Here is a 24,085-nt window from a genome sequence, read left to right as displayed (position 1 = left end):
GAAAATGCTGACAGTCACTCACTCTCCTGGCCTTTTGGGCCTTTATTTTCTTCCCTAGAAAATGCAATCAGTGTAAACTAGACAGAAGAAAAGGGGAAAGTGACAGGAGACAGAGCTAGCAAATGGCAGGGTAAGGAAGAGAAGTGAGATTAGGATTTTGATCTTCAGTAAAACACTCTAAGGCACAGTTTTCTCATCTATGAAAGGGGTGGGGGGGATAATACTTGAATAGTGGAGACCAGACCTACAAATTCTCCCTGGGACAGCCTCCACTTTCCCTGAATTAAATCCAACAACAAAAATGTATTCAGTACCTCCTATGGGAAAGGCATCTTGTTATGTGCTAAATAAAGGACAAAAAAATAGCCGTTCTTGCCCTCAAGTTGCTGACATTCTGGTTGTTTCTGGCACTGTGCAAGGGCTAGGGATTCAAAGGCAAAAATAAAACAAATCCCTCACCTCAAAGAGCTCATGTTGGGGAGAGGGAGGGATGGTGGTGGTTAGAGATATATTGAATACAAACTGACTTCTGAGGTGCTATAAAGACCACGAAAGTCGTATGGGATGTAGTGTACTAGACTTGGAGCCAGGAAGACCTGGTTCAAATCCCACCTATGATACTTACTAGCTGGTTAAGTTCTATAACCTCTTCATACCTCAGTTTCGTCATCTGTAAAATGGACTGGAGAAGGAAAGGGCAAACCACTCCAGTATCTTTGCCTAGAAAATCCCAAACAGAGCCACGAAGAGTCAGATACAACTGAAATGACTGAACAACAACAGAAGGTCCCTACCAGTTGTAAATCTGTGATCCTATAGATTAGTAGAATTAAGTACCTAGGCCTTGTGTTTTTATTTCAGCTGAACCCTAAAAAAGAGCAAAGGATTCCAAAAGGAGAGAGAGCTTTTCAGGCAGGAGGGACAGCCAATGCCAGGTCCCTTCTCCCATTAGTTAGTTCCTTTTGGGGCTTCCATTTTGGGGACAGGCTCAGGCCAACCATGCTTCATCCCCTTCCTGGCTACACTTCTGACTCTCTGGACGTCAGCACCACATCCACGCTTTGTGTACCCCTCCCTCATTTCTGCTTCCTTTTATGTGTTTTCTTCCACCGATAGAATATAAGCTCTTTGAGGTCAGGGACTGTTTTTCTTTTGTTTGTATCCTCAGTACTTTGGACAGTTCCTGGCATGCTTTCCATATTTAAAAGCTTGTTGCCTGTCTTGCCAATGCAAGGGAGATAGAATGTTGTGCATGGGGCATTGCTTATGGCTTATGGTCATACTGCTCCAACTAGCAAATTGAATGAAGAGTTCTTGAAAATGTTTTCCTTTTAGCTACCATCCATTGGCTAGTCAATGGCCCCCTAACAATAATTTTATATTTAAGAAAAGTGATCTGGCACCTGCAATTTGTAATCACCAGTAAGTATAGCCTAGCTTCTGCCTTTTGATACTTGAAGCTTGTTTGTAAAGAGGTGCAAATTTCCTATCCCTTTCCATTCATTATATCAACATTTCAAGGAATCTTGTATGATTGTGACATTTATGGGAGACGCCTTGTTGGAGCTGAGCCATTAAAAAAGCATTTTGCTCTAACAAAGCAAGACCATTTTTTTTTCTCCTGAGAGGTAGCACCCAGCACCTGTTACGTGCCAGGATCAGGGAATTCAGTTTTTGATGACGGGCCTTCCACTGAAGAGACTTCAATTTTTGTTTCAGAACTCCGTTCCTCGGTGATCTCTAGTTTCCTTCACAAAATCACAGAATTCTAAAGTTAGAAGGGTCCTCAGAGACCACGCCAACAGATTCAAAATATAACATGGGCCTTTGCTGATCCCATCTTCAGGAATTTCTCCCCTCCACCTCTGTGTCTGTCTGTCTCAGTCTCTTTCTCTGTCATTGTCTCTCTGTCTCTATCTCTGTATCTCTCTCTTCTGTCTCTGTCTCTCTGTCTCTTATTTTTTCTTTCTCCCTTCCCTCTCCCTATTCCCCCTCTCTCTTTCCTTCACCTTCCTCTCTCTGTCTGTCTCTCTCTTTCATATGTGAGTTTATTTCTATATGTGGTGTGTCCAATACAATATAAGTGCCATGAGAACAGGGACTGCTTCATTTTTTGTCACAGTGTCTCCAGGGCTTAGCAGTGTTCCTTTTACATGGGTTTCATATATTTTTGTTGAATTGATTTGACTTGGTGATCTCTGAGTTGGGGTGTATAGAAGAGAGTGCATCTACCTTAAAATTAATCCATCTTGTCATGTCAACTAGGAAATCACCTTTCTTTGAGGGGATAGTGTGAAACCTCTTGGGGCTACCCACTTCTATATTTTGGTCACCATCAGGGATGGCCAAGGAAATGGACAGCCTGCTCTCCCAGTTCCCATTTCTGTGCCTCTCTTCTCCACTCCCCCATTCCTGTATTCTACCAAATCAAAACTCTCATTCCCTAATACTAAGTTGCTTCCAGCCAGCTGTCACCAGGAAAGTGATCTGATAAACCAATTCACAAGAAGGTGTTAAGTGCAGATAATGGCAAAAGGTGTTATTTCCCCAGGGATATTAGCATTTGAAGAGACAGCTGCCTAGAAATGACATTCATTCCTGAACTGACATGGATCTTGAAAGTTGAAATTTCTGGCATGGCAGCCAGTTGAGGGATCTAATTTTGGAGAGGGAGGACAACAAAGCCCACCTCCAAGGACAGTCCCTACAAGTCACCACCAATTTCACTGACATGTAAGTTTCACAACCAGAGACTCCAAAAGACAGACTGACAAAAAATAGTTTTCTGCCAATGAAATAAGATGAAACCCAACCTGAACCCTCCATGTGTTTGTACCAAAGTGAAAAGTAATCAGTCGAACAAGACAGTCCTTCTTTGTGTCATTGGAACTAGAAAGGAGAGACCAGATAAGTGCTTGGGTGGTGGTAAAATGAAAAGAGGCTACAGATGTGGAAGAAACCTTAGAATCTCAGAGCGTTGTCTTCAGGGTCCTGGCTCATCGTGCAGTTAAAGGATTCCCTGTACATGGCACCTCAGGAGTAGTCATCCAACCTTTGCCTGAAGGGGAAACTTATTGGCTTTCAGGACAGCGCATTCCCCTTTGAGCCTGGGATCCTAGGATCCCACATATACAGGTAGGAGCAACCTCAGAGGTCATCTAATTTTATAGATGAGGAAACTGAGGCCGGGGGAGATGAAGTGACTTGTCTCAGAGCAAACAGATAGGGAGCATCAGGAGTAGAATTTGAACGCAGTTTCTATGATTCTGGTGTTGTTTTACACTGGACCAAAGGTTCTCTTTTTAAGTTGGAAGAAACCTCGAAGGTCATCCAGCCCAACTCATGCCTGAAGAAGAATCTTCTCTCTGACATCCCCAGTAAATGCCATCCAGCCCTTGCTTGAAGACCTCCAATGAAGGGAAAGGCCAAGACATCCCATTCCACTTTGAAATGTTTCTAATGCACAGAATCACAGAGTCTCAGAGTTGGAAGGGACCTCCTAGGCCATTGGTCCACTCCACACCCAGACAAAATTCCCCTTTGCAACACAACCAGCCTCTGTTTTAGTAACTTCCAAGGAGGGAGAACCCATCCCCCCCCCCATTGGCAGTATACATTTAGACAGCTTTCCACGTTAGGAAATTTTCACTTCCATCAAGGAAAAAAAGTGCTGAGTCCCCTAATTGTCACAAGGGGTATTTGCTATTTTTTCTCTCACTTTTAAAAAGAACAGGAATGGCTTTTATTCAGAAAAATGAAAACATTGTCATTATCCTGTTAATGAACCCACAGCCACTGTCTCTCAGGAGCTCCAGGCTTCCTGTTGTATAAGAGTATTTGTAGAGGAAACACATAAAACAGCAAGAGAGCCAGCAACATACTAAATGGCTTACAGATTATTGGGGTCTTTAGACTCACCAATCAGTGCAGATTTTTTTTCCTTGTAAAAAAAAAGCCTATTTTATGATGTTCAGTTTTCCTATATTTTAATGAAAAGAAAATGGGGCTAGAATGCCTAAGTAGGAGCTAATTAAATGATGCAAATTGCTGTTACCTTGTTTGTCCTTCTTATTCTTTCTATGGCTCCAGATGGAAAAATATGTGTATATGTATACATACATACATACATATATATATATATATATATATATATATATATATATATATATATAAAATATACATATATGTGTGTATGTATATATGTATATATATACGTATATATAATAATATATATATATATATATATATATATATATTTATATGTAGCAATTGGTTTTCCTATCTGTCAAATGGCAGTCCAGCCTGGGCTTTGCATCTTGCTCTGAAGTAGAGTAGGTCATATGGGGGTGAATCATATAAGGGTGACTCTGGAAGGAGTGGAGGTCTTGGTGCCTGGTCTCAACTCTCTCCTGACTGTTGGTCTCCCCCTCCCTTATAACCTAGTAAAAGTCAAGATGGAAATGCCAGGAAGAGTTTATAAACAAATCCTTTAGCGAAGGTTTGGGCTGGTAATTGTGCCTTCTCAGGGTTCCTATCAGCTCTTCATCAGCTCAGCCTTGCTGTAACCATCAGTTTCTTTCTCTAAGCCTTGTTTGTGTGTGAGGGAGATAAGCACAGTACACATTCCTTTGCCAGATTTCTGAACCCACACCCCAATTTGCAATGAGGGAAAGAAATATTGGAGCAATTTATATCAAGTCCGATTTACGCCTTTTTATGAAAATGTCTCCCAAGTGGCTGGCTCTTCCTCTGAGTGCTAAAGCTACCTGGAGGCTGTGTTAATTGGGACAATCCAATTGAATTTCTCCAATCTAACAAGCATGTATTAAGCACCTGCTGTATGTCGAGCACTATGCTAGTTTCTGGGGACAAAAAGACAATCCATCCAACCAATCAAAAATATTCCAGCTCTCAATGTAGGGAAATGGAAAAGAATGGTGGATTTTGAATTAGAGGACATAGGTTTCCAATCTGTTTCATTTGGTATTATTGTGAGAATCAAATGAGTTTTTTATGTAAAATGCTTTTTAAAGTGTTGTATAAATGTGAGCTGGTGAATATGGGCATCTTATTCAAGGCAACATAATTTAGAAGTCCTTTAATTTGATTATCCCATTTTGGAAAGATTAGAAAGAAAGTCAACGTGTAAGGAAAAGTAATGAAGGATGGAAGGTCCTGTTGAAAAGGACACAGGTTTTGGAGGCAGAGAATCCATCTAAGATCCTTTCCAAAGCTAAATCGATGGCCCTAGTATAAAGGAGGTGCTCAGGGGACTACCCTGATCTGCTAGCTTGGGGCATCTCCCATGAAGCTGGGACCGTGCTCTGGCACCTTCCTGGAGGATAACATCCCTTGTGGAGAGAATATAGCAACTCCTGATTGGTCTCAAGTGCTGGGAGCTGTGATGAAGATGGCTAGCCACAGAGTCTGGAGAAACAACTGGAGTTGGAAGAGGAACTGAGTAGAATCATCTCCATCTCTCTCCTTTGAGATCTTTGCTCTTGGTGGCTCTTTGAACAATTTTTCCCCCTTGGACTTGGGTGGCAGAGGGGATGGAATATGTCTTTCTCTCTACCAGCTCCTGTTCCCATAGCAATGGCTGCGTGTGGTTCCAGTACATGGCAATCCACTTCTGCAGGCTGAAGTAAGTCTGACATTGGCCCTCAGGCTTTTGAGCTGCTACTTCTGCCTTTTTCCCCAGCTGAGGGAGAATCCTTAATCTGGAATTAGCAGTAGACTCCCTCATTTTGCTCCTGTGAGCCTTACCTCTGAGGTCCGTGTTCTACCTCAGTGGCAGATGCCAAGCTGGATTGTCTCCCCAAAACTAGACCTTGTAGTTAGACCCTCTAGCAGGTTCCTTTTCTTTGCTTTGAAACTCTCAGTCTCTCCCAATGGCCCACATTACCAGGTCAAGTCTGTTGTCTTTGTCAATCCTCAGACTATGTGACCTTTTTCTTGAGAATAGGGCACTCCAGGTTTCATGCCCTTTACAAACTCTGAATGGACTTAATGTTGGAGGGCCCTTTACAATCTGCACATAAGCTACCTAGGGTATGGATAATACTGTGTATTTATTCACCATCTCTTGCCTTGGCTGCTCTGCCAAGGAAAAGAAATAAAAGCATTTCTCCCCTGGATTTGTGACTGTGATCAGGGAAGATATGGAGTCAGTCATAGTAGAGTGAAGACTGGAAACCAAGCCCTCTCTCTAATGACTAGTTTTACCTCTTTGGGGTAGATTTGATGGGAAAAGACTCTTAGAAAGTTGGAGTTGCTAGGAACTGGCCACCTTTGCTTAGAATCCAGTCCCTCTATTTTCTGTCTTTAGGAGGAAGAGGGAAAAGGCAGCCAAAACCCACTGGGGCCATAAATACTCGGGAATGGTGAGTTTCCAACACAAGCCTTTCATAGCCATCAATCTTAGCTCAACCGGTGGGCAGGAGGTGCCAAGTTCTGAAGAGTGGAGTTCTGTATGGAGACTTTTCACCCATTTATAGGCCATCCAAATATTGTTGATTTAATCAGGTCAACAGTTGGGGCATCCATCCTTCCTTTAAAGGGAAGCTTCGAGGTCACAAGACCTATGAATCTAAGGGAGCAACAACTCTAACAGAGTTTATTGTGGGGAGTCCAGGGCTCAGGGAAATGGATTCGCAGAAGAACACGCCCTGAGGAGGCCCATGAATCTCTGGAATAGGAGACTGGATATTGATTGTCCACAAGGAATTTTATGTGGTTGTAGAATTTCTGGAAATGATCAGTTAAGTGCTGGGGAGTGTTGGTGTTCTGGTGGCGGGGGGAGGGGGGTGCTGTAAAACAGTCCTATTTGTAGGGACATTGATTTCCTGATGTTGGACCTGGTCATCATGGAGGGAGGGGAAGGGCCTCTCCTCACTGTGTCTTCACCTAGTCCTTAATTCAACTTCATTTCAGGCCATAAATCCCAATTTCATATTTACAGAAAAACCTCAAGAATGATATGGCCTCCTGGTCTTTGGCTATTATTCTCAAAATAATTGCCCTGTATGGTGTGGCTGTGAAAGAAAAAAAAAGATTTTCTAAAAAACTACTTCAATTTGCAGAACACATTTCATCCCCAAGTGGGGGAGGAATGAATGCCAGAGTCCATTTAGGATTCTCAATTATTCAGTGCCTGATTATCCTATTGATGGAGGCTTTAGCACCCTATCATTTTTTTCCCTCTGCCTTCCCTTCCCAACCTCCCTCGCTAGCATGTTGGGATTTATTAGCCCTTCCATGTCTGTCTCTGATAACCCAGGAGAGAAACAATAGTATTGGGACTCGAGTTCATTGGTTTTGCCTTTTTTTAGAGGGGGGGTTGTCAAGAGGTTAGCTGGGCTGAGCAGTACTATGGTCCAATGGAATCCAAACCACCAGCATTTATTACGTGCCTACTGTATGCCAGGAACTATGCTAGATGCTGGAGCTCTAATGAAATGAAACAAAAACCAGTCCTTCCCTCAAGGAGATTATGTTCTACTGGGAGCAAGAGTTACTTACACATACACACACACACACACACACGTATATATATGCATATATACATAAATATATACATATACACACATACATACATAAAAATATTATACATATGTGTATGTATATAATATAGTATATATATTTACCCTCTCTACCCCTCCATACATGTATATATCCATACCATATACTATATGTGTGTGTGTATAGATAGATGATGGCTGTTGATAGATAGATATAGCAGATGATAAGTTGATAAGTTTGGGAACTAAAATTCAATTAAATTTAGTGAACATGTACCAAATGTCTACTCTGTGAAAGGTACCATCCTAAGCACTGGGGATATAAAGAAAAAAAAATTCAGTCCCTGACTTCAAGGAGCTTATATTCTTATATTTCTTTTTTTTTTTAATATCCTTTGTTTTCACATGTCTTTCATTTCCCATTATGTGCCTCCCCCAACCCCCAATTGAATCATCATCCCTTATAACAAGAATATAAAAGAGCAAAGAGGCAGCTGAACAAAACTAACCAACAGCTGGGTGACATGGAGGATGGCACCCTGAGCCTGGAGTCAGATGACCTGACTTGACTTGTTTTCTGTCATTTTCTAGTTGTGGGACCCGGGGTATTTTGCCTCAATTTCCTCAACTGGAAAATAGGGGTAATAAGAGTACCTACCTCTCAGGAGTATTGTGAGGCTCAGATGAGATGCTATTTGTGAAAGTATATTGTAAATTTTAAATCACTCTATAAATACCCGCTATTTTTTACTGTCAGTCTGATACTCTGTACTGTATTATACACCCGTAGTCCCCAATTTCTGCAAAGCAGTAAGGGAAGTGTGTTCTTATATTGTGTCTTTGGGGTGAAAATGACAAAATGTTCACTTCTGTGTCCACCTCCACTTGTTAACCCAAAAGAAAAACAATAGTATTGGGACTCAGGTTCATTGGTTTTGCCTTTTTTTGGGTTGGCAAGAGGTCTTTGTTGTTTTTCTTTCCATTTATGCTTCTCTGGTCATCGGGTGCATTGTTTTCCTGATTCTGCGTACTTCGCTCTGCATCAATTCATATAAATCTTTCCACGCTTCCCTGTGTTCTTCATGGGCATTGTCATTTCTTATGACGCTATAATATTCAGTCACATTCATGTATGACAATAGATAAGTATCTGCTTGGGTTTCAGTCCTTTGCTACCATAAAAAAAATCAGCTACTATAAATACTTTGGTGTATCTGGGCCTTTCTTTGATGTCCTTGGGATACACACTTAGCAGTGAGATCTCTGGGTCAAAAAGCAAGGTGGACATTTTGGTCATTTTCTTGGTATGGCATTTCCCGACAATAAACAGCAACAAAATGAAACAAAACAAGAAAACTTTTATCCAACTGGAAGGGTTATTAGGAATGATCTAGTTAAATTCTTTTGCATTACAAATGAGGAAACTGAGACTCAAAGTGATGAGGTGATTTGTTCAAGAATACATAAATAGTAAGAGATAGATCTGGGATTCAAACCCGGGTTCTGAGATTCTGAATCCAGAGCTTTTCCCCTTATACTACTAGGGGATTAAGCAGGGTCTGGGATTCAACAAACAATGTTTAGACAACGCTTACTGAGCAACTATAAGCTAGGCCCCATACTAGGTCAAAGAAAGTGGGAAGGCCTACTGTCAGGGAGCTTACCATCGGATAGGAGACATCCCATTCCCAAACAAATAAATATAAATCAAGTGGAGTGTGGCTGTTGCACAAGGGAGAAATAGTATAAAGAAGAAAAATGTTTTCTTAGTAAACATGGCCTCCCACATTTGGAGTGAGCCAAATTCCCTGGTCTCTGGAAATGCCTAGGCAGAGACTAGGTGACACATTGGATAGTTAGTCAATAAACGTTCATTAAGCATCTACTATGTGCCAGGCACTGTGTTAAACTCTAGGCATAGAAACAGAAGCAAAAAATGTTCTCTGCCCTCAAGGAGCTTACAGTCTAATGGGGGGAGGCAGACAAGTATGTACAAACAAGCTATATATGGGATACAAAGGAAATAAGAGGGAAAGGCATAAGATTTAAGAGAAGTTGGGGTAGGTTTCCTATAGAAGATGGGATTTTAGATGAGCTTAAAGGAAGCCAGGGAAACCAGTAGGCAGAGATAAAGAGGGAGAGCTTTCTAGGCATGAGGGAGAGCTTGGAATAAAGTCCTGGACTTAGAGTCAGGGAGACCTGAGTTCAAATCCTGCTTCAGACCCTTACTACCTGCAAGACCCTGGGAAAGTCACTTAAGTTTTTTGAGCTCAGTTTCCTTGTCTGTGAAATGGGAGTAATCCTAGGACTTCCCTCCCAGAGTTGTTGTGATGAGCTAATGAAATAATATACATAAAGTGTTTTACAAACCTTAAATCTTGATGTAAATCCTAGCTGCAATGATAGATTATAGCTAATATTAATAGCTTTGTCAAGGACGCTGAAGGTGGGATTCCTGGACTGGGGAAGAGGATCGACTAGCCAACATCCGAGGTTCTTGCTAACTATAAGATTCTATGACTCTATGAACCTTTTGTTCAGTTGTTTTTCAGTTGTATCTGACATTTTGTGACTCCATTTGGGGTTTTCTTGGCAAGTACATGAGTGGCTTGTCATTTCTTTCTCCAGCTGTTTACAGATGAGGAAATTGTGGTAAACAGGGTTAAATGACTTGCCCAGGGTCACACAGCTAGTAAGTTATCTGAGACCAGATTTGAACTCGGGTCTTTCTGACTCCAGGCCCCAGCACTCTATTCATTGCACTACCTGGCTGCCCTTCTATGGTTGACTTAACTTAGAATTTGCTCACAAGATGGTTGAGAAGCAGAAACTAGGAGGGGGTTGAATGAAGTCAGAGAAAAGACTCTGTCAGGATGAGGTAGAGTCTAGTGCAGCCTGGCCACCAGCTACCTTTCCAGCCTCATTCCATGCCAGCTTTTCTCAACTTTAGCCAACCTCTCCTTGCTGTTCTTCACACGTGATCCCACAACTCCCATCTCCATGTCTTTGCATGCAGGCTCATCCCCATGCCTGCAATGGTTTCTCTCATTACTTCCACCTTTCACAATTCCAAGTTTCCTTCAAAATTCAGCTTAAGCTGCATCTTCTACCCAAAACCTTTCCTGATCCTCCAAACTTCTAGTATATTCCTCTCACCATTAACAGATTAACACACATTTATTTTGTATATAAGTTTCAGAAAAAGTATCAATTCTGCATTGGTAGAAGAAATGTCCTACTAGGAGTTCCTTACAAATCCTGAGCCTGGGTAAAAATAAACCAATATTTTGTCAATGCTGACTATAGATACACATGCTCTCTCCCCATAGAATGCAAAGTCATTGAAGATAGGGACCATTTCATTTTTTTTTTTTAATCTACAGCTTGCTGCCTCTTTTTTTTAATAGTCTATGAGACAAGAGTGGTTAAAAAAAATTTAATACAATAAAACTTTTAAAAAATATGTAAAAATCATTCTTAGCTCCCGTGCAAAAATGGGCACATGCAAGCTGTAGTTTTTTGACTCTCTGACATAGGCAGACAGACCAAGGGAGGAAAAGACAGATTGATGGGCTGCTAGACAGATTATGTACACATACAGACAAATACACACACACAGAGATGATAGAAAATAGAGAAAGATGATAGAAGTAGGTAAATAGATAGATAGATGAAGGATAGAGAGGATGGATAGATAAATCTGTCTTTCTACAGAAAGACAGATAGACCGATTGGTGAATAGATAGACCAACAGACAGACAAGTAGATAGATAGATGGATAGATGAAATATTTTCTTTTTTAGGCAATTGGAGTTAAGTGACTTGCCCAGGGTCACACAGCTAGTAAGTGTCTGAGGCCAGATTTGAACTCAGGTCCTCCTGACTCCAGCGCCAGTGCTCTATCCACTTCACCACCTAGCTGCCCCTAGATAAGGTATTTTTTTTAAAGCACTTACTATATCATATTGGAGTTTAAGCTCCTTGAGGGGAGGGACTGTCTTTGTCTTTCTTTGTGTTACCAGTCCTTCTCAAAGTGCTTGGCCCATAGTAGACCCTTAATAAAAGATTATTGACTCATTGATTTGAATTGCCAGTTACTGTGCTAAGTGCTAGTTATATAAGTAAGCAAGACCGTCCCTGCCCTGAAGGAGCTTATGTTATTTATGAGACAGTTCATAAAGAAGGGAGCTTAAAGGTGTGGGGAGAGGTGAGAAGATTACCTGCTGGCAAGGAGAAGGATATAGTAGGCACTTAATAAATGTTTGTTGATTTATTACTACTATTATCCTCTGGCCAGACCAGAGGATTGCCTTAACCTTTGGGCTGTCCCGTTTGGGATGGTCAAGGAAGAATGTCCCTTTTTCATCTGTGCTTTAGGCAAAGAAGGCCCAGCAGTCTCAGGAAGGCAGAATCTCTGACCACGTGTTCTTTCCCCTTTGCTTGGCATATAGTAGGTGCTTAATAAGTGCTTTTACACTAGACTTGTCCTCTGTAACTTCTAACTTCCACTTTTATTTTCTCATTTTACAAAGACAAATCCATTGCCTTTCAGGCAGTGATGAAACATTAAATGCCTATACACAACCATCCCTCTGGGGTCAGCCTTTTATTCATCTGAAGGCAGCAACTGCCCATCTGTTCTCCCCCTCCTTGTATCCCTAGCTTTGTTTCAACTTTGGGAAGATATTATTGTCAGTGTAAGCCATTCTCTCTCCCTTTGCCTCTTGGTGGTGATTTGATTGTCCTACAAGGCAGATGAGTTTCTTTTGCCTTGTCCTGCACCACCAAACTGTGGGAAGGACCTTCCTCTGACATACTGAGAGCAAGAGAAGTTCTGATAAAATCAGAGAGTCAGATTAAATATTATTAGATCGCTCATTACTGCCATTTAAAGCCACTTAAAATGATGATTGCCTTTATTACAGCTGCTTAAGCTTTGCTCCTAAATTCCCCCTGGGGTTGTGTCCTGCCAAAGTATTGGGTGACAGGGTCATCCTTGGAATGGTGTGGAGTAGGTGACCCAAGAGAAAGTCATGTAGTTTATAGTTCCAGCAATACTTCAGTATTTCACTTTATATCTAAGGTGAGATCATGTCACTTACTGATCTCAAGAGGCTTGTCAGAAGGGCTATCCCTTCAACGATTTATGTATTTTGGAGGCTTCTCCCTGAAACATTGTTCTTCTGTGATGTCATGTGATGGATGGTCATCAAACATCATCATATCCAAAGACTTGAAGTTGGGGATCTCTTGAAGGATAATGGAGAGGCACACGGTGAGTATGAGCAGCCAGCAGAACCATTGAAGAGCTCTCCAGTGACCAACGAGGAATTCTCATAAGTAGTGTAAAGGAGGTTATCAAAGAAATGTATGACCAGGAAAAAAAGATGGGCCAGGCATACGGTTAGAGGGATGGACAGATCAGCACCATTCTGTTGTTTTCTGTGTGATAACAAGAGAGTGTGAGCATGGTGGAGGGACTGCCTAACGGTGCATTTCTGGGAGGACATGGATGAGTCACAATGGGACCTCTGGCAGGAGTGCCTGCTTTGGTGAGATTTTGTTGTTGTTAGCAAGTTGTGTTTTAGTCATGCCTGACTCTTTGTGAGCCCATTTGGGGGTTTTGTTTGCACATATACTAGAGTGGTTTACCATTTTCTTCTCCAGTGCTCATTTTGCAGAGGAAGAAACTAAAGCAAACAGGGTTAAGTAACTTTCCCAGGGTCACACAGCTAGTAACTGTCTGAGGCCAGATTTAAACTCAGGTTTTCCTGACTCTAGGCCCCGAGCTTTATCTACTGTGCCACCTAGATGATTACAGATATCCATTATAGTACTAGAGTTTAATCAGTTAACCGCTGTTAACATTTATACCTACTATGTGTCAGGCACTTTATTAAGCACTGGATGATACAAAGACAGATGCTAAACAGTCCCTGTCCTCAAGGAGCTTCCATGTCAAAAAAGGAGATCTCTCTCTCTCTCTCGTTCTCTCTCTCTCTCTCTCTCTCTCTCTCTCTCTCTCTCTCTCTCTCTCTTTCTCTTCCTCTCTCTCTGCCTCTCTCTCTCTCTCTTTCTCTCTGTCCCTCTCTCTGTCCCTCCCTCTCTCTCTCTCATTCTCCCCTGTTTTTTTCTCTCTCAATATAGAATATAGATATATGCATGTATGCTTATAGGATATGTGTGGACAGATAGATAGTAGGAATTTAGATAGAAAGTACCACCTTCTAATCCAAATGAAATCTTTGATGTCTGTTTTAACTGCTAGTGCCCTCCCTAACTCCTTTGTATCTAATTTATATTTGTTTATATTTATTTTGTATATACATATGTTCTCTCTCTCAAGATATATATATATATATATATATATATATATATATATATATATATATATATATATATATATATATATATGTAATGTAATGTAAGCTCTTTGAGGGTAGGAATTGTTTCATTCTTTGTATTTGTAACCCTAGTGCCTAGCACTGCACTTGGCACATAGTAGGTGTAATAGTAGGTGCTTAATATATCCTTGCTGATTGATTGATGGGGTTTCAGAAAAGGGAAACATAAATCCTATTTTATAAGAACCTGGGTACAAATAAAGTGGCCCTTCTCTCTAGTGAGTGTTTTTTTTCAGGGTGGTACCATAATAATTGGTACTTGGTCCCCTCCAAGATATCTGCATTACCTAGCTCTACCCTCTGTTTCTTTGGGGATTCCTTATGGGAACACCTGTAGGCAGTACAGGGACAGTCTACTCTGGACAGACTTATTTATTTTCTCTATGTCTAAATGGGGTGGATAATCGGCATTGGACTTCCCAATGAATAAGCTGGGTTGAGAAGTCCTTTTGTCTCCATAAACATCGCCTTGTGCTCTGTAGGGAGAACAGGAGCCATGGCAAAGTATGAGAAGAGCAAAAGGTAGGCCCTCTGTGCATCCCATCCCCAGCTTGCAAGCCTCCAAGGCCCCAGAGAACAAGCATGGCTTTAAAAAATATCAGCCTCCTTGAAGTAAGAGATGAGTGATGTCAGATGACAGAGTTGTGACAGGTGTTCACGGTTGGGTCCCGATTGTTTTTGTCTGTACTCGACTTAGGGGAGGGAGCACACAAAAGGAGGTGCCATCCTGCAGTGACACAAGCCAATTGCAGGTTGATCAGAGAACAATGAAGTGTTGGGAGTCACTGTAGAGAGACTGTCATTCCCAATGGAATCACTGTTTAGTCTTCATAGCACTGCTGGTTGACACCATTGAGAGGGGAGGGAGCTGTGATTAGCTGCCATCTTACTGACATATTTTTTCCTTACTGAAAATGGAAGATTAATAAAAGAAAGTGCTTATTTCCTTACTTCTGGGATGGCCCAGCATTAAGAGATGAAGGTTAAGAAAAAATAAAGAAAAAGAGACTGAGTTTCCCAGCTCCCAGTTCTTCTGAGGCTTAGCTGCCTCCCTCCCCCATCTCCAGAGTTGCTTAGAAACCAGAGGCAACATGATGTAATGGAAAGAGTACTAGATTTGGACTCATAGGACCATTGTCTAACTCCTGGCTCTCTCACTTCTTATCCATGTGACCTCGATTTCCCTGGTCCGTGTCTTTGACCAATCTAAGCTAAGACTTAAACCCATTCTCCTTCCAGTGGTCATTCAATTTCCCTTGCCACCAATCAGTTTCACTTGACAGACTCAGTGCCTTTCCAACCCACAAGGTCACCTTTAAACCAGGACATATCCATCTTGAGAATGATGTTTTGTCACTTATTCTGGAAAAGAAACACAAATAGAAAAAAAAAAGGCACCCAGGGACCCAGTATCAGGCTCACCTAGACAAGTCATGAGCTGCAGCTGTCGTGTGCTCACAGCCACTCGGTGGCCACCATGGGAGATAGGATGAACTGTTCTTTCCCCCTGCCCCCATAATGTCACCTGGAGTGTTGAAGGAAGAAAAAGGTGGGACATTTCTTTCCTTTGAAATGGATGAAGCATGCTGCTCTCTGTGCTGCATTCAGAAAGTCAGAGGAGGACCAAACAACCATCCAGGGCTTGCCAAGTCTACCAAAGTGCAGAGTCACTCACATGTGGTTAGCTAGAAGCCCCAAGGTTAATTTACATGTTCTTTGTGCCACGTTTCAGACAGGCAGTCAATCAATCAGCCAGCAATAATTTATTAAGCATCTGCTGTATGCTAGGCACCAAGACACAAATACAAACTGATATACATTGCCCTAGTTGGGTCACATCTGGAGTCCTGAGAGAGGTTCTGAGGGGCACTGTTTAGTTTTCCTTTTTCTTTTTTTTTTTGGCTAGGCAATGGGGTTATGTGACTTGCCCAGGGTCACACAGCTAGTAAGTGTTATGTGTCTGAGGCCAGATTTGAACTCAGGTCCTCCTGAATCCAGGGCCGGTGCTCTCTCTACTGCACCACCTAGCTGCCCAAGGGGCACTATTTAGGAAGGATGTTACTAAGTTGGGGAGTTTCTAGAGGAGGGCAGCCAGGTTGGTGATGGACCTCAAGGTCATGCTATCTGAGCATCCGTGGAAAGAAATGAGGATTTTTAACAGGCTGAAGAAAAGGGTTGGTGATGGGAGGCATGATAGCTGTCTTTGGGTGGTTGAAGCCTCATTCCTCCTGGCTCTAGGGGGCAGAACCAGAGTCAGTGGGTAGACCTTGAAAAAAGTCATATTTAGACTTCAGGAAAACATTGACAAATATGTTGTTATCATTGGAGCTATCCAAAAGCAAAATGAACCACCCCAGGAACTACAATGGTTTCTGCTTTCACTGATAATCTTTGAGCAAAGGCCAGACAGAGACCACTTGTCAGGGATGATGGAGAAGGGATTCTTAGTCAGATCCAAGTTTGACTAATAATCATAGCTAGTATTTTTATTCATGCTCTAAAGTTTTCAAAGCAATTTGCATGCATGATGCCATTTGAGTCTCACAACAGCCCTGGGAGATGGGTTTTCATCCTTATTTTACTGATGAGCAAGCTCAGGCTGAGAGAAGTCACTTGCCCAGGGTCACACAACTAGTAAGCAGGATTTGAATTCAGGTCTTCCTGACTCCCAAATCTCGGCCTCTATCCACTGTACCACCTAGCTGCCTGTGATAACTTAGTCATTTGAGGTCCCTTCCTGCTCTGAGATTCTATAATTCTATAATCCAGTTACACACAGGCAGAGTGAGATCAGGGAAGATATATGGAAATCAGTGGCCCAGGTCATACACTCTTTCCTTTCTGATCCTCTCTCCGTTCCCCTTCCCCACCCCCATTCTTTTTTACTTATTTGCTTTGGTTATTCAACCTCAGGCCTCAGTTCAGCTGTCACCTGCTAAAATCTGACTGTGGAAATTGTTGATCTCGGCTTTTGTCCCTCATCTGGCTCCATATTTTATTTCCCTCCATCTACGCTGTTCCGGAGCCAAATTACTGTGACTAATGTCGAACTGTAAATTTTTGTAACCATCTACTGTAGCGCTGTCTGTGGGTGATGCATAGTCTCTTTTTAGTAAATTTAGGGATTTTTTTGTTGTTTAAAAAATGCAAAAAAAAAAAGAAAGAAAGAAAGAAAGAAAGAAAGAAAGAAAGAAAGAAAGAAAAGAAAGAAAGAAAGAAAAGAAACCTAGGACTTAAGTCTTGTTCTTGACCAGAGCCACCAGGAAAACAATTTTCTTGAAATATGGGGTTGGAGGGACCAGATGCTAATGATGGTCCTGGACAGCCATATTTACCCCCAGATATACCAGGTTTCTGACAGTTGAAGCCTAAATGGGAAAGAATCAGGCACTTTAACTTGCTGGGAAGAAGGGTGGAAGATGCTATTTCTTATCTAGTGGTAATCTAAATGCACACAATGAATCAGAGGGTGTTTGTGCCAGGCGACTACCTTTCCTGTTGGCCTTCCCTTAACACCGTCATCTAGCTTCAGTGTTCAATTTATTTATTTCCTAATACGGGTTGATGGATTAAAAGATGTGTAGAAAATCCTTCTCTGGGAGATAAGATATTACCGGCTGCCAAAAATACCCCTGGCCTCTTTCTCTTTCTTTCCATGTTTTGCTTACTTTTCAGCCGATAGCTCAGACCCAAGCTCATATATCTTGATTAGACGGTGGGTATTACTAAGAGGATGTTTCTTAAGCCCATCATTGACACATTTAATTCATTAGGTACCAAATCCACAAGCAAATTTTTTTTTTGCCAGCCATAAAACATGGTTAATCCAGGGAGCTATAATAAAAGGTGAAAAATTATGTCCCAGCAAATGTAGAATATTGCTTTTCTGTAGAGACTTTTACTGGGCTACGATATCTTTCTTGGTAAATTTCCTCCCCTCCCCTGCCAGCATCTTATGCTAACTTAACTGTTTGTTGTTTTCAGACCACAGAATGGCTCCATGATCCTTTACAACAGGAAGAAGGTGAAATATAGGAAAGATGGATATTGCTGGAAAAAGAGGAAAGATGGGAAAACCACCAGAGAGGACCACATGAAACTGAAGGTCCAGGGCGTGGAGGTAAGGATCCCAGGGGCTTCCTTTATTCTGCAAATGGAACTTCCTCACCTGAAATTGACAAAGGGATTTCTTTGAAGGAATTCCTTGTGGGTCATCTCTGGTGAAAAAATTCTGGGTCTGCTGTGTTCCCAGGTTTTTTTTTTCTTCCCTCGGATTCTCCATTAACATTTTGGTGAAAATTGATTTTATTGAAACCGCTTCTGTTCCCAGAGAATCGCCGCTGTCTGGTTGGGGATTTGCAAGGTTATGGCAGAATTATTTATTGAATTTATCATAGAGGAGATGATGTGCTAACAACCTGCCTTCTCTAAGAGAGCCAACAATGAGCAGCTGGGTCTCCCAAGGATAGACTTGCTGCACCAACTTTATGAGCGAACATCTCGTCTTTAATAGAATTGGTTAAAGTCTTGAGAACACTCAAAGTCTCTATAGATGATGAGGCAGTGTAGTATTGAGTATACGTGGCCGGCTTTGGAGTTGACAGGGTCTGGATTCAAGTTCTGCTTCTGACACACAGAGATTGTGGACCTTGGGCTAATAATTTAAACTGTCAAGGTGAAATCTGTAATTTAAGTAATTAAATTACTGTAATTAAATAAGTAACTTAAGCTATCAGTGTTAGAAAGTCATCCTAGACAACTTTCTAAGACTGTACATTGCAGAGAGGTGGCCAATTTACATTGGTAAAGGGAGTTTCTGTATAGGAAGCTCCCTATATCAATGGTCATAGGTCAGAGTCTCTGCTCTCTCCATGCCTCTCCCCAATACAACATGTCTAAGTGTGCAGTGGGGAATGATATATCTGGTGCCTGGAACTTTTTCTATATCTTCTCTCTCTGTGTGAAGAGTGAACTCTCATAGTGAGCAGGTGACTTTATCCCAACATCCTGACCTTCTTAAGATTCTCTTTGTCCCAGACTTTAGGAAGGGTACTCCCTCTTCCACTCTTCCTCCTTGGATGGTGGAGGACAGACCACATGTCAAAGCAGGTCTTGCCCACAGGAATGCCCATTTGACTCCTGGCCTAGTCTTGTTTGGGGAGTGCCCCCATATGACCTTCCTCCATTGACCTTGGTGAATAGTGGCCTCACCACATGGAATGCAGAGCACAGAAACTTGTTAGGAATGTGGGCTAATCCCTTGGGATGTAATCATTCATTCAAAAGCATATATTCAAGATCTTGGGATAGACATCCACTGGTTATTTAATGAGCATTTATTAAGCATCTGTTGGCTGCCCAGGCATTGTACAAAGGCAAATATGAAACCTGCCCTCAAGCATCTTACAGTCCATGGCCTTGCATTGTTTCTTACCCCTTTGAGAGACAAAGGGGTAGACTAGAATCCTTTTCCTTCCTTGGCATCCCTGGCTGGCAGGATTGATAGTCTTGGCCTCTAAGCCCACTTGAGTCCAACGGATTGTCCTCATCTGCTGCGGCTTTCCCACGATGCACTCTGTCACGATGGCTCCTTTAACATTCATCATGAGGCTTTATGGTTGTTAAAAATAGCATCCAATGAGTCTTATTAGATCACCCCCTAGAGAGGAGGAATTTTTGTTTTATGAGCTTTTTTTTAAAACACCTAGTAACAATCTTTATGATGATGAACAAAGAAAAGGAGAAATTCCTGTTTCCCTTCTTTCTCCTGGGCTCTGCATTTGCACAGCATGATTTAATTGACTGCATGGGACATTAAAATGCAGATTACTCCATGACACAGTGATTCGGAGCCCCCCTCCAGAATGGTGGCCAATGATTGTGCAGCAAGCTTAGGAGGCTTCTCAGTACTGATAGAATCAAGGGCACTGACTGCCATTATTACAGTAAGTGTAGGGTAGAGCAGGGGTCTGTCTTTTCAAAAGTACCACTTTCTTCAGTCAACCTGAGCTGATCCTGCCAGGGATGTGTGAGGACACAGTTAAACAATAGAATGATACATCCAGATACGGAAACTCTGGGCAGATCCCTCCAGGGCAGGCCAGGGCACAGATAATAGAGAACAGCCCAGGCATGGCTCAGGCCATGAGGAAGAAGGTGGATGGTCCCATGGGGGTAGAGTCTTGCCTTCCCCAGATTAATCTCAGGCTTTGGAATCCACAATAAAGTCGACCAGCAAGCAGCCCCTGGCTTGCTAGGTCCAGAGGTATTGGGCATATTTCACCTTTAGTAATATGTAAATCAGGTTTTTGGGAGAGTGTAAGGAATAATACAGTGGAATTTTTCTTCTGCAGTATTTCCAAGCTTGGGAAGGGGGAAAAAGCCCCAGAATTCATTTTCTTTCCCTATGTAATAAATTAGAATTGTCACTGAATGGAATCGGAGTGACTTATGGTTATTTTTAGGCAGTATTTATGTTTGGGGTTATTTGTAGCTCCCACACTCACAGACTAATGTGTAGACACACAGAGTACCAGCAGTCTGGTGCCTGCAGACCATGTGGGAGGGAGAAATGTGCGAGATCCGGAATGATTCCCATAGATATCTGTGTTGTACGTGGCTGCATGCTGGGAATGATCTGGATGGGAAGCCAGCTCCCCTGGGTAGGCCAGCCAGAGCTTGGGGGCTGGAGACAAAGGTGCTAGGGGGACTGTATTTCCTTTGACCTGGGGTGGGAGGAGGGAAGACAGCCACATCATAGATGATATGAACATGGAATCCTAGATTTTTGGAGCTGGAACGGACCTTAGAGGAGGAAAGTGAGGCTTAGAGAGAGAAGTTAGGTGATTTGCCCAAGGTCACACATTTACAAGTAGCAGTGCTTGGATTCAAACCCAGCTCTTCAGATTCCATTCTATTGTAGCAATAGAAGCAGAGTGAGCAGAAGTTGCTGGGTATGACCCTTGGGCTCAGTTCCAAAGCTCCACCCCTGCCTGGCAATTTGGTCACCCCTTCCGGGAGGATTGTGGTGCCCCCCATGTTAATGACAGTGTGATGTAGTAGGACAAGGGGTCCACACCTGTGTTCTGGTCCCATTTCTATCATTAGAGCTGTCCCAAGGTGTAATGGACTTCCCAAAGAGGCAGGGCATCCGTCACCTGTCATTAGAGTCTACAAATGGAATCTAGGTCACCTGTAGACTAGTGTAGGGAGATCTTAGACTAACTTTCCCAACCCCTGGACAAACTAGCAGGCTGAGTCCCCAGAGCACAGCTGGCTATATCTCCTCTTCAGGGTTCCAGAAGATAACACTAAAGGGTTGTGGGATTTTCTCCAGTGCTATTGGCTTGGGTCTTCATTTAGTGTGCTCTCCCCAATATCAATCACCTTTTAAAATCTCAGTATTGTTGATACTATTGGAATACTCCATTTTCATTTAGTCAATTAACACCAGTTAGCTTTTACAAAGTGAAACAGTTCCTACCCTCAGGTTACTTATATCCCTATAGAACACTGAGGTCTGCAAAGAAATTTACATAGATCCTCTCACTGGATTCTCTCAAGAACCCTGTGGGAGAAGTACAACATACGGGCCACTTCTCTTTTGCAACAATTACCAGTGTCTTTTTCTCATTTTATAGGTAGGGAAGCGGAGGCTCAGTTTAGTTCAGATAGGTGAGTCAACTTGACCCCTTGTTCTCTTCCTGTGTCTCTCAAAACCTCTATGATTTCCTTCCTACTCTGAGATTTGATGATGCTGCGTGTGTACCTTTAAATAAATTGTTCCTTCTCTGAATTCCATTTTCCTTCTTTGTAAAACATCTGGGTTTGTCTCAAGGATGTCTAAGGTCCCTTTCATCTCTGACTGGGTCTACAGGAACTACTGAGAGCTACTTAGACCTTATATATGCCAATCCCCTCTTTGTGTAGAGGAGGAAAGCACAGTCACAGAATTTTCATTTGGTGAGGACCCCAAAGTTTACCCTTGCAACCCTGACGTTGCAATCTTGGCACCCTTCTCAAATCCTCGTGTACACCCGGTAGGTTACCAAGTCCTGTTTTTTCTCCCTTCTCAGCATCCCCAGTATACATTGCTTTTTTTTCTCCGTTCAGACAATCCTCACTGTGATGCAGTCCCTTGACCATCACATGGGAACCATTACAGTAGACTTCTAGTCAGTTTCCCTACCTCAAGTCTTTCTCCACTCCAATCCACCCTCCACTTGGCTGCCAAAGTGATTTTCCTAAAGTCACTCCATTCAATAAACTCCAGTGGCTCCCTCTTACATTCTGGATCAAATAGAAAATCCTCCATCATTCAAATCCTTCTCAATCTGTCCTCTTCCTGCCATTCCAATTTTCTTACACATTTCTACCCTTTAGATGCTCTACAGTCCAGCAGCATTTAACTATGTGTTGCCTCCCACACATGACGCTCCATCTCCCAACTTGATGCCTTTTCACTGGCTGTCCATTATACCCAGAAATGCTCTCCCTCCCATCTTCCGTGGCAAAGCCCACCTGATCCAAGAAACCTTTCCTGTGTCTTCCTCCCCTCCCCGAACTTAGTGCCTTTTGTCCACTCTGAGATGACCTTCCATTTACACTGTGTCGGTTCTGAATGAACATGGTCATTCACACGTTGTCTTGCTTAATAGATCGTGAGCTCCTCAAAGGCAGGGATTCCTTTGTGCCTTTCTTGGCATCTCCAGTGCCTAGCACACAGTAACTGCTTAATAACTGCTTGTTGATTGAATACTGACTGAAATCCCCAAGAGAGATCACATGCCACAACACGCCCCATCCATGGCCATCCAGTCTCTCCTTAAAGGAATGCAAAGAGGTGGGATTCCCTCCTTCTTGAGGAAGCCCACTCCACTTTTTAGCAGCTTTGATTGTGAGAAGTGAGAAGTTATCTGTAAAGTGCTTTGCAAACCTTGGTGCCATATCAAAATCAGCTATTATTCAGAAACTTTTTTTTTTCCCTAGAAAACCTACATCGGCCTCTTTGTAACTTCCATTCATGGCTTCTGGGTCTACCCTCTAGGGTCAAAAATGCTATTCTGAGCCTTTTCCACCGGAGAGTCCTTAAGATATTTGAAGATGGCTCTCATACTCCCCTCAGGTCTCCTCCATTTCCCTCAAACCATGGACGTAGAAGGTGGACTCATGGTCCTTCCCTGTCCTACTTGCTCTCTCATGGATGTTCTTCCTCTCTTTTCCCCCCCAACTTTATAGTATTTTATTTCTTCCAATTACTCATAAAGATAATTTTCAACATTCACTTTTATCAGATTTTGAGTTCCAATTTTTTTTCCCTTTCTCCTTCCCCTCCCCCCTCCCCAAGATGGCAAGCAATCTGGTATAGGCTATACATGTACAATCATATTAAACATATTTCCACATTAGTCATGTTATGAAAGAAGAATCAGAACAAAAGGGAAATGTTCTTCCTCTTATTAATGTCCTTAAACTGAGGTGCCAAAGATGGGCCACATTTTCTTCAAATGTGGTCTGATTAGAGCAAAGTGGGGAGGACCTATATTTATGCATGGAAGCTTTTTTAACATCACCTCTAACAATATTAGCTTTTTTTAGGCTGTCACATTATATCACATCATATGGGGCAGCTCGGTGGCCCAGTGCACAGAGCACTGGGCCTGGAGTCAGGAAGACCTGAGTTCAAATTTGGCCTCAGATACTTACTAGCTGTGTGACCCTGGGCAAGTCACTTAACCCTCATTTATAAACTGAGCTGGAGAAGGAAATGGCAAACTACTCCAGCATCTTTGCCAAGAAAAGCCCAAATGAGGTCACGAAGAGTCAGACACCATTGAAAATCACTAAACAACAAATCGTATTGAGTTTGAGGTCCACCAAAACTCTTGTATCCTTTTCAGACAAATTGCTATGTAACCATGCCTTCCCCATCTTGTACTTATGAAGTTGACCTTTTTGAACTTAAATGGAAGATTTTATATTTGTACTCATTAGATTTTATCCTATGAAGCTGCTCTCTTCAAAATTATTAATGATCTCTTAATTGCCTTATTGAATGGCCTTTTCTCAGTCTTCACCCTTCTTGACCTCTCTTGAGCCTTTGACACTGTCAACTCCCTTCTCCTCTCTAGGTTTTTGTGGCCTTGCTTTCTCCTGTTCTTG

At 42.2% G+C, this 24,085-nt stretch overlaps 1 protein-coding gene across 8 annotated transcripts in view; it reads left to right on the top strand.

Moving 5' to 3' along the window:
- Positions 1-24,085, top strand: part of CAMTA1 (calmodulin binding transcription activator 1) — a 1,299,703-nt gene that overhangs the window by 545,560 nt on the left and 730,058 nt on the right. For all 8 annotated transcript variants that reach the window (XM_078145710.1, XM_078145708.1, XM_078145709.1 and 5 more), the window contains one exon: positions 17,909-18,044. In XM_078145710.1, the coding sequence (XP_078001836.1) occupies positions 17,909-18,044 (136 nt within the window). The remainder of the gene's footprint in view (positions 1-17,908; positions 18,045-24,085) is intronic.

This window comes from Phascolarctos cinereus, unplaced genomic scaffold, assembly GCF_003287225.1.
Source record: "Phascolarctos cinereus isolate Bilbo 61053 unplaced genomic scaffold, phaCin_HiC Scaffold_726;HRSCAF=1367, whole genome shotgun sequence".
Taxonomy (NCBI): Eukaryota; Metazoa; Chordata; class Mammalia; order Diprotodontia; family Phascolarctidae; genus Phascolarctos; species Phascolarctos cinereus.
Note: the sequence above shows the minus strand (reverse complement) of the source record. Positions and strands in the feature narration are given on the sequence as shown.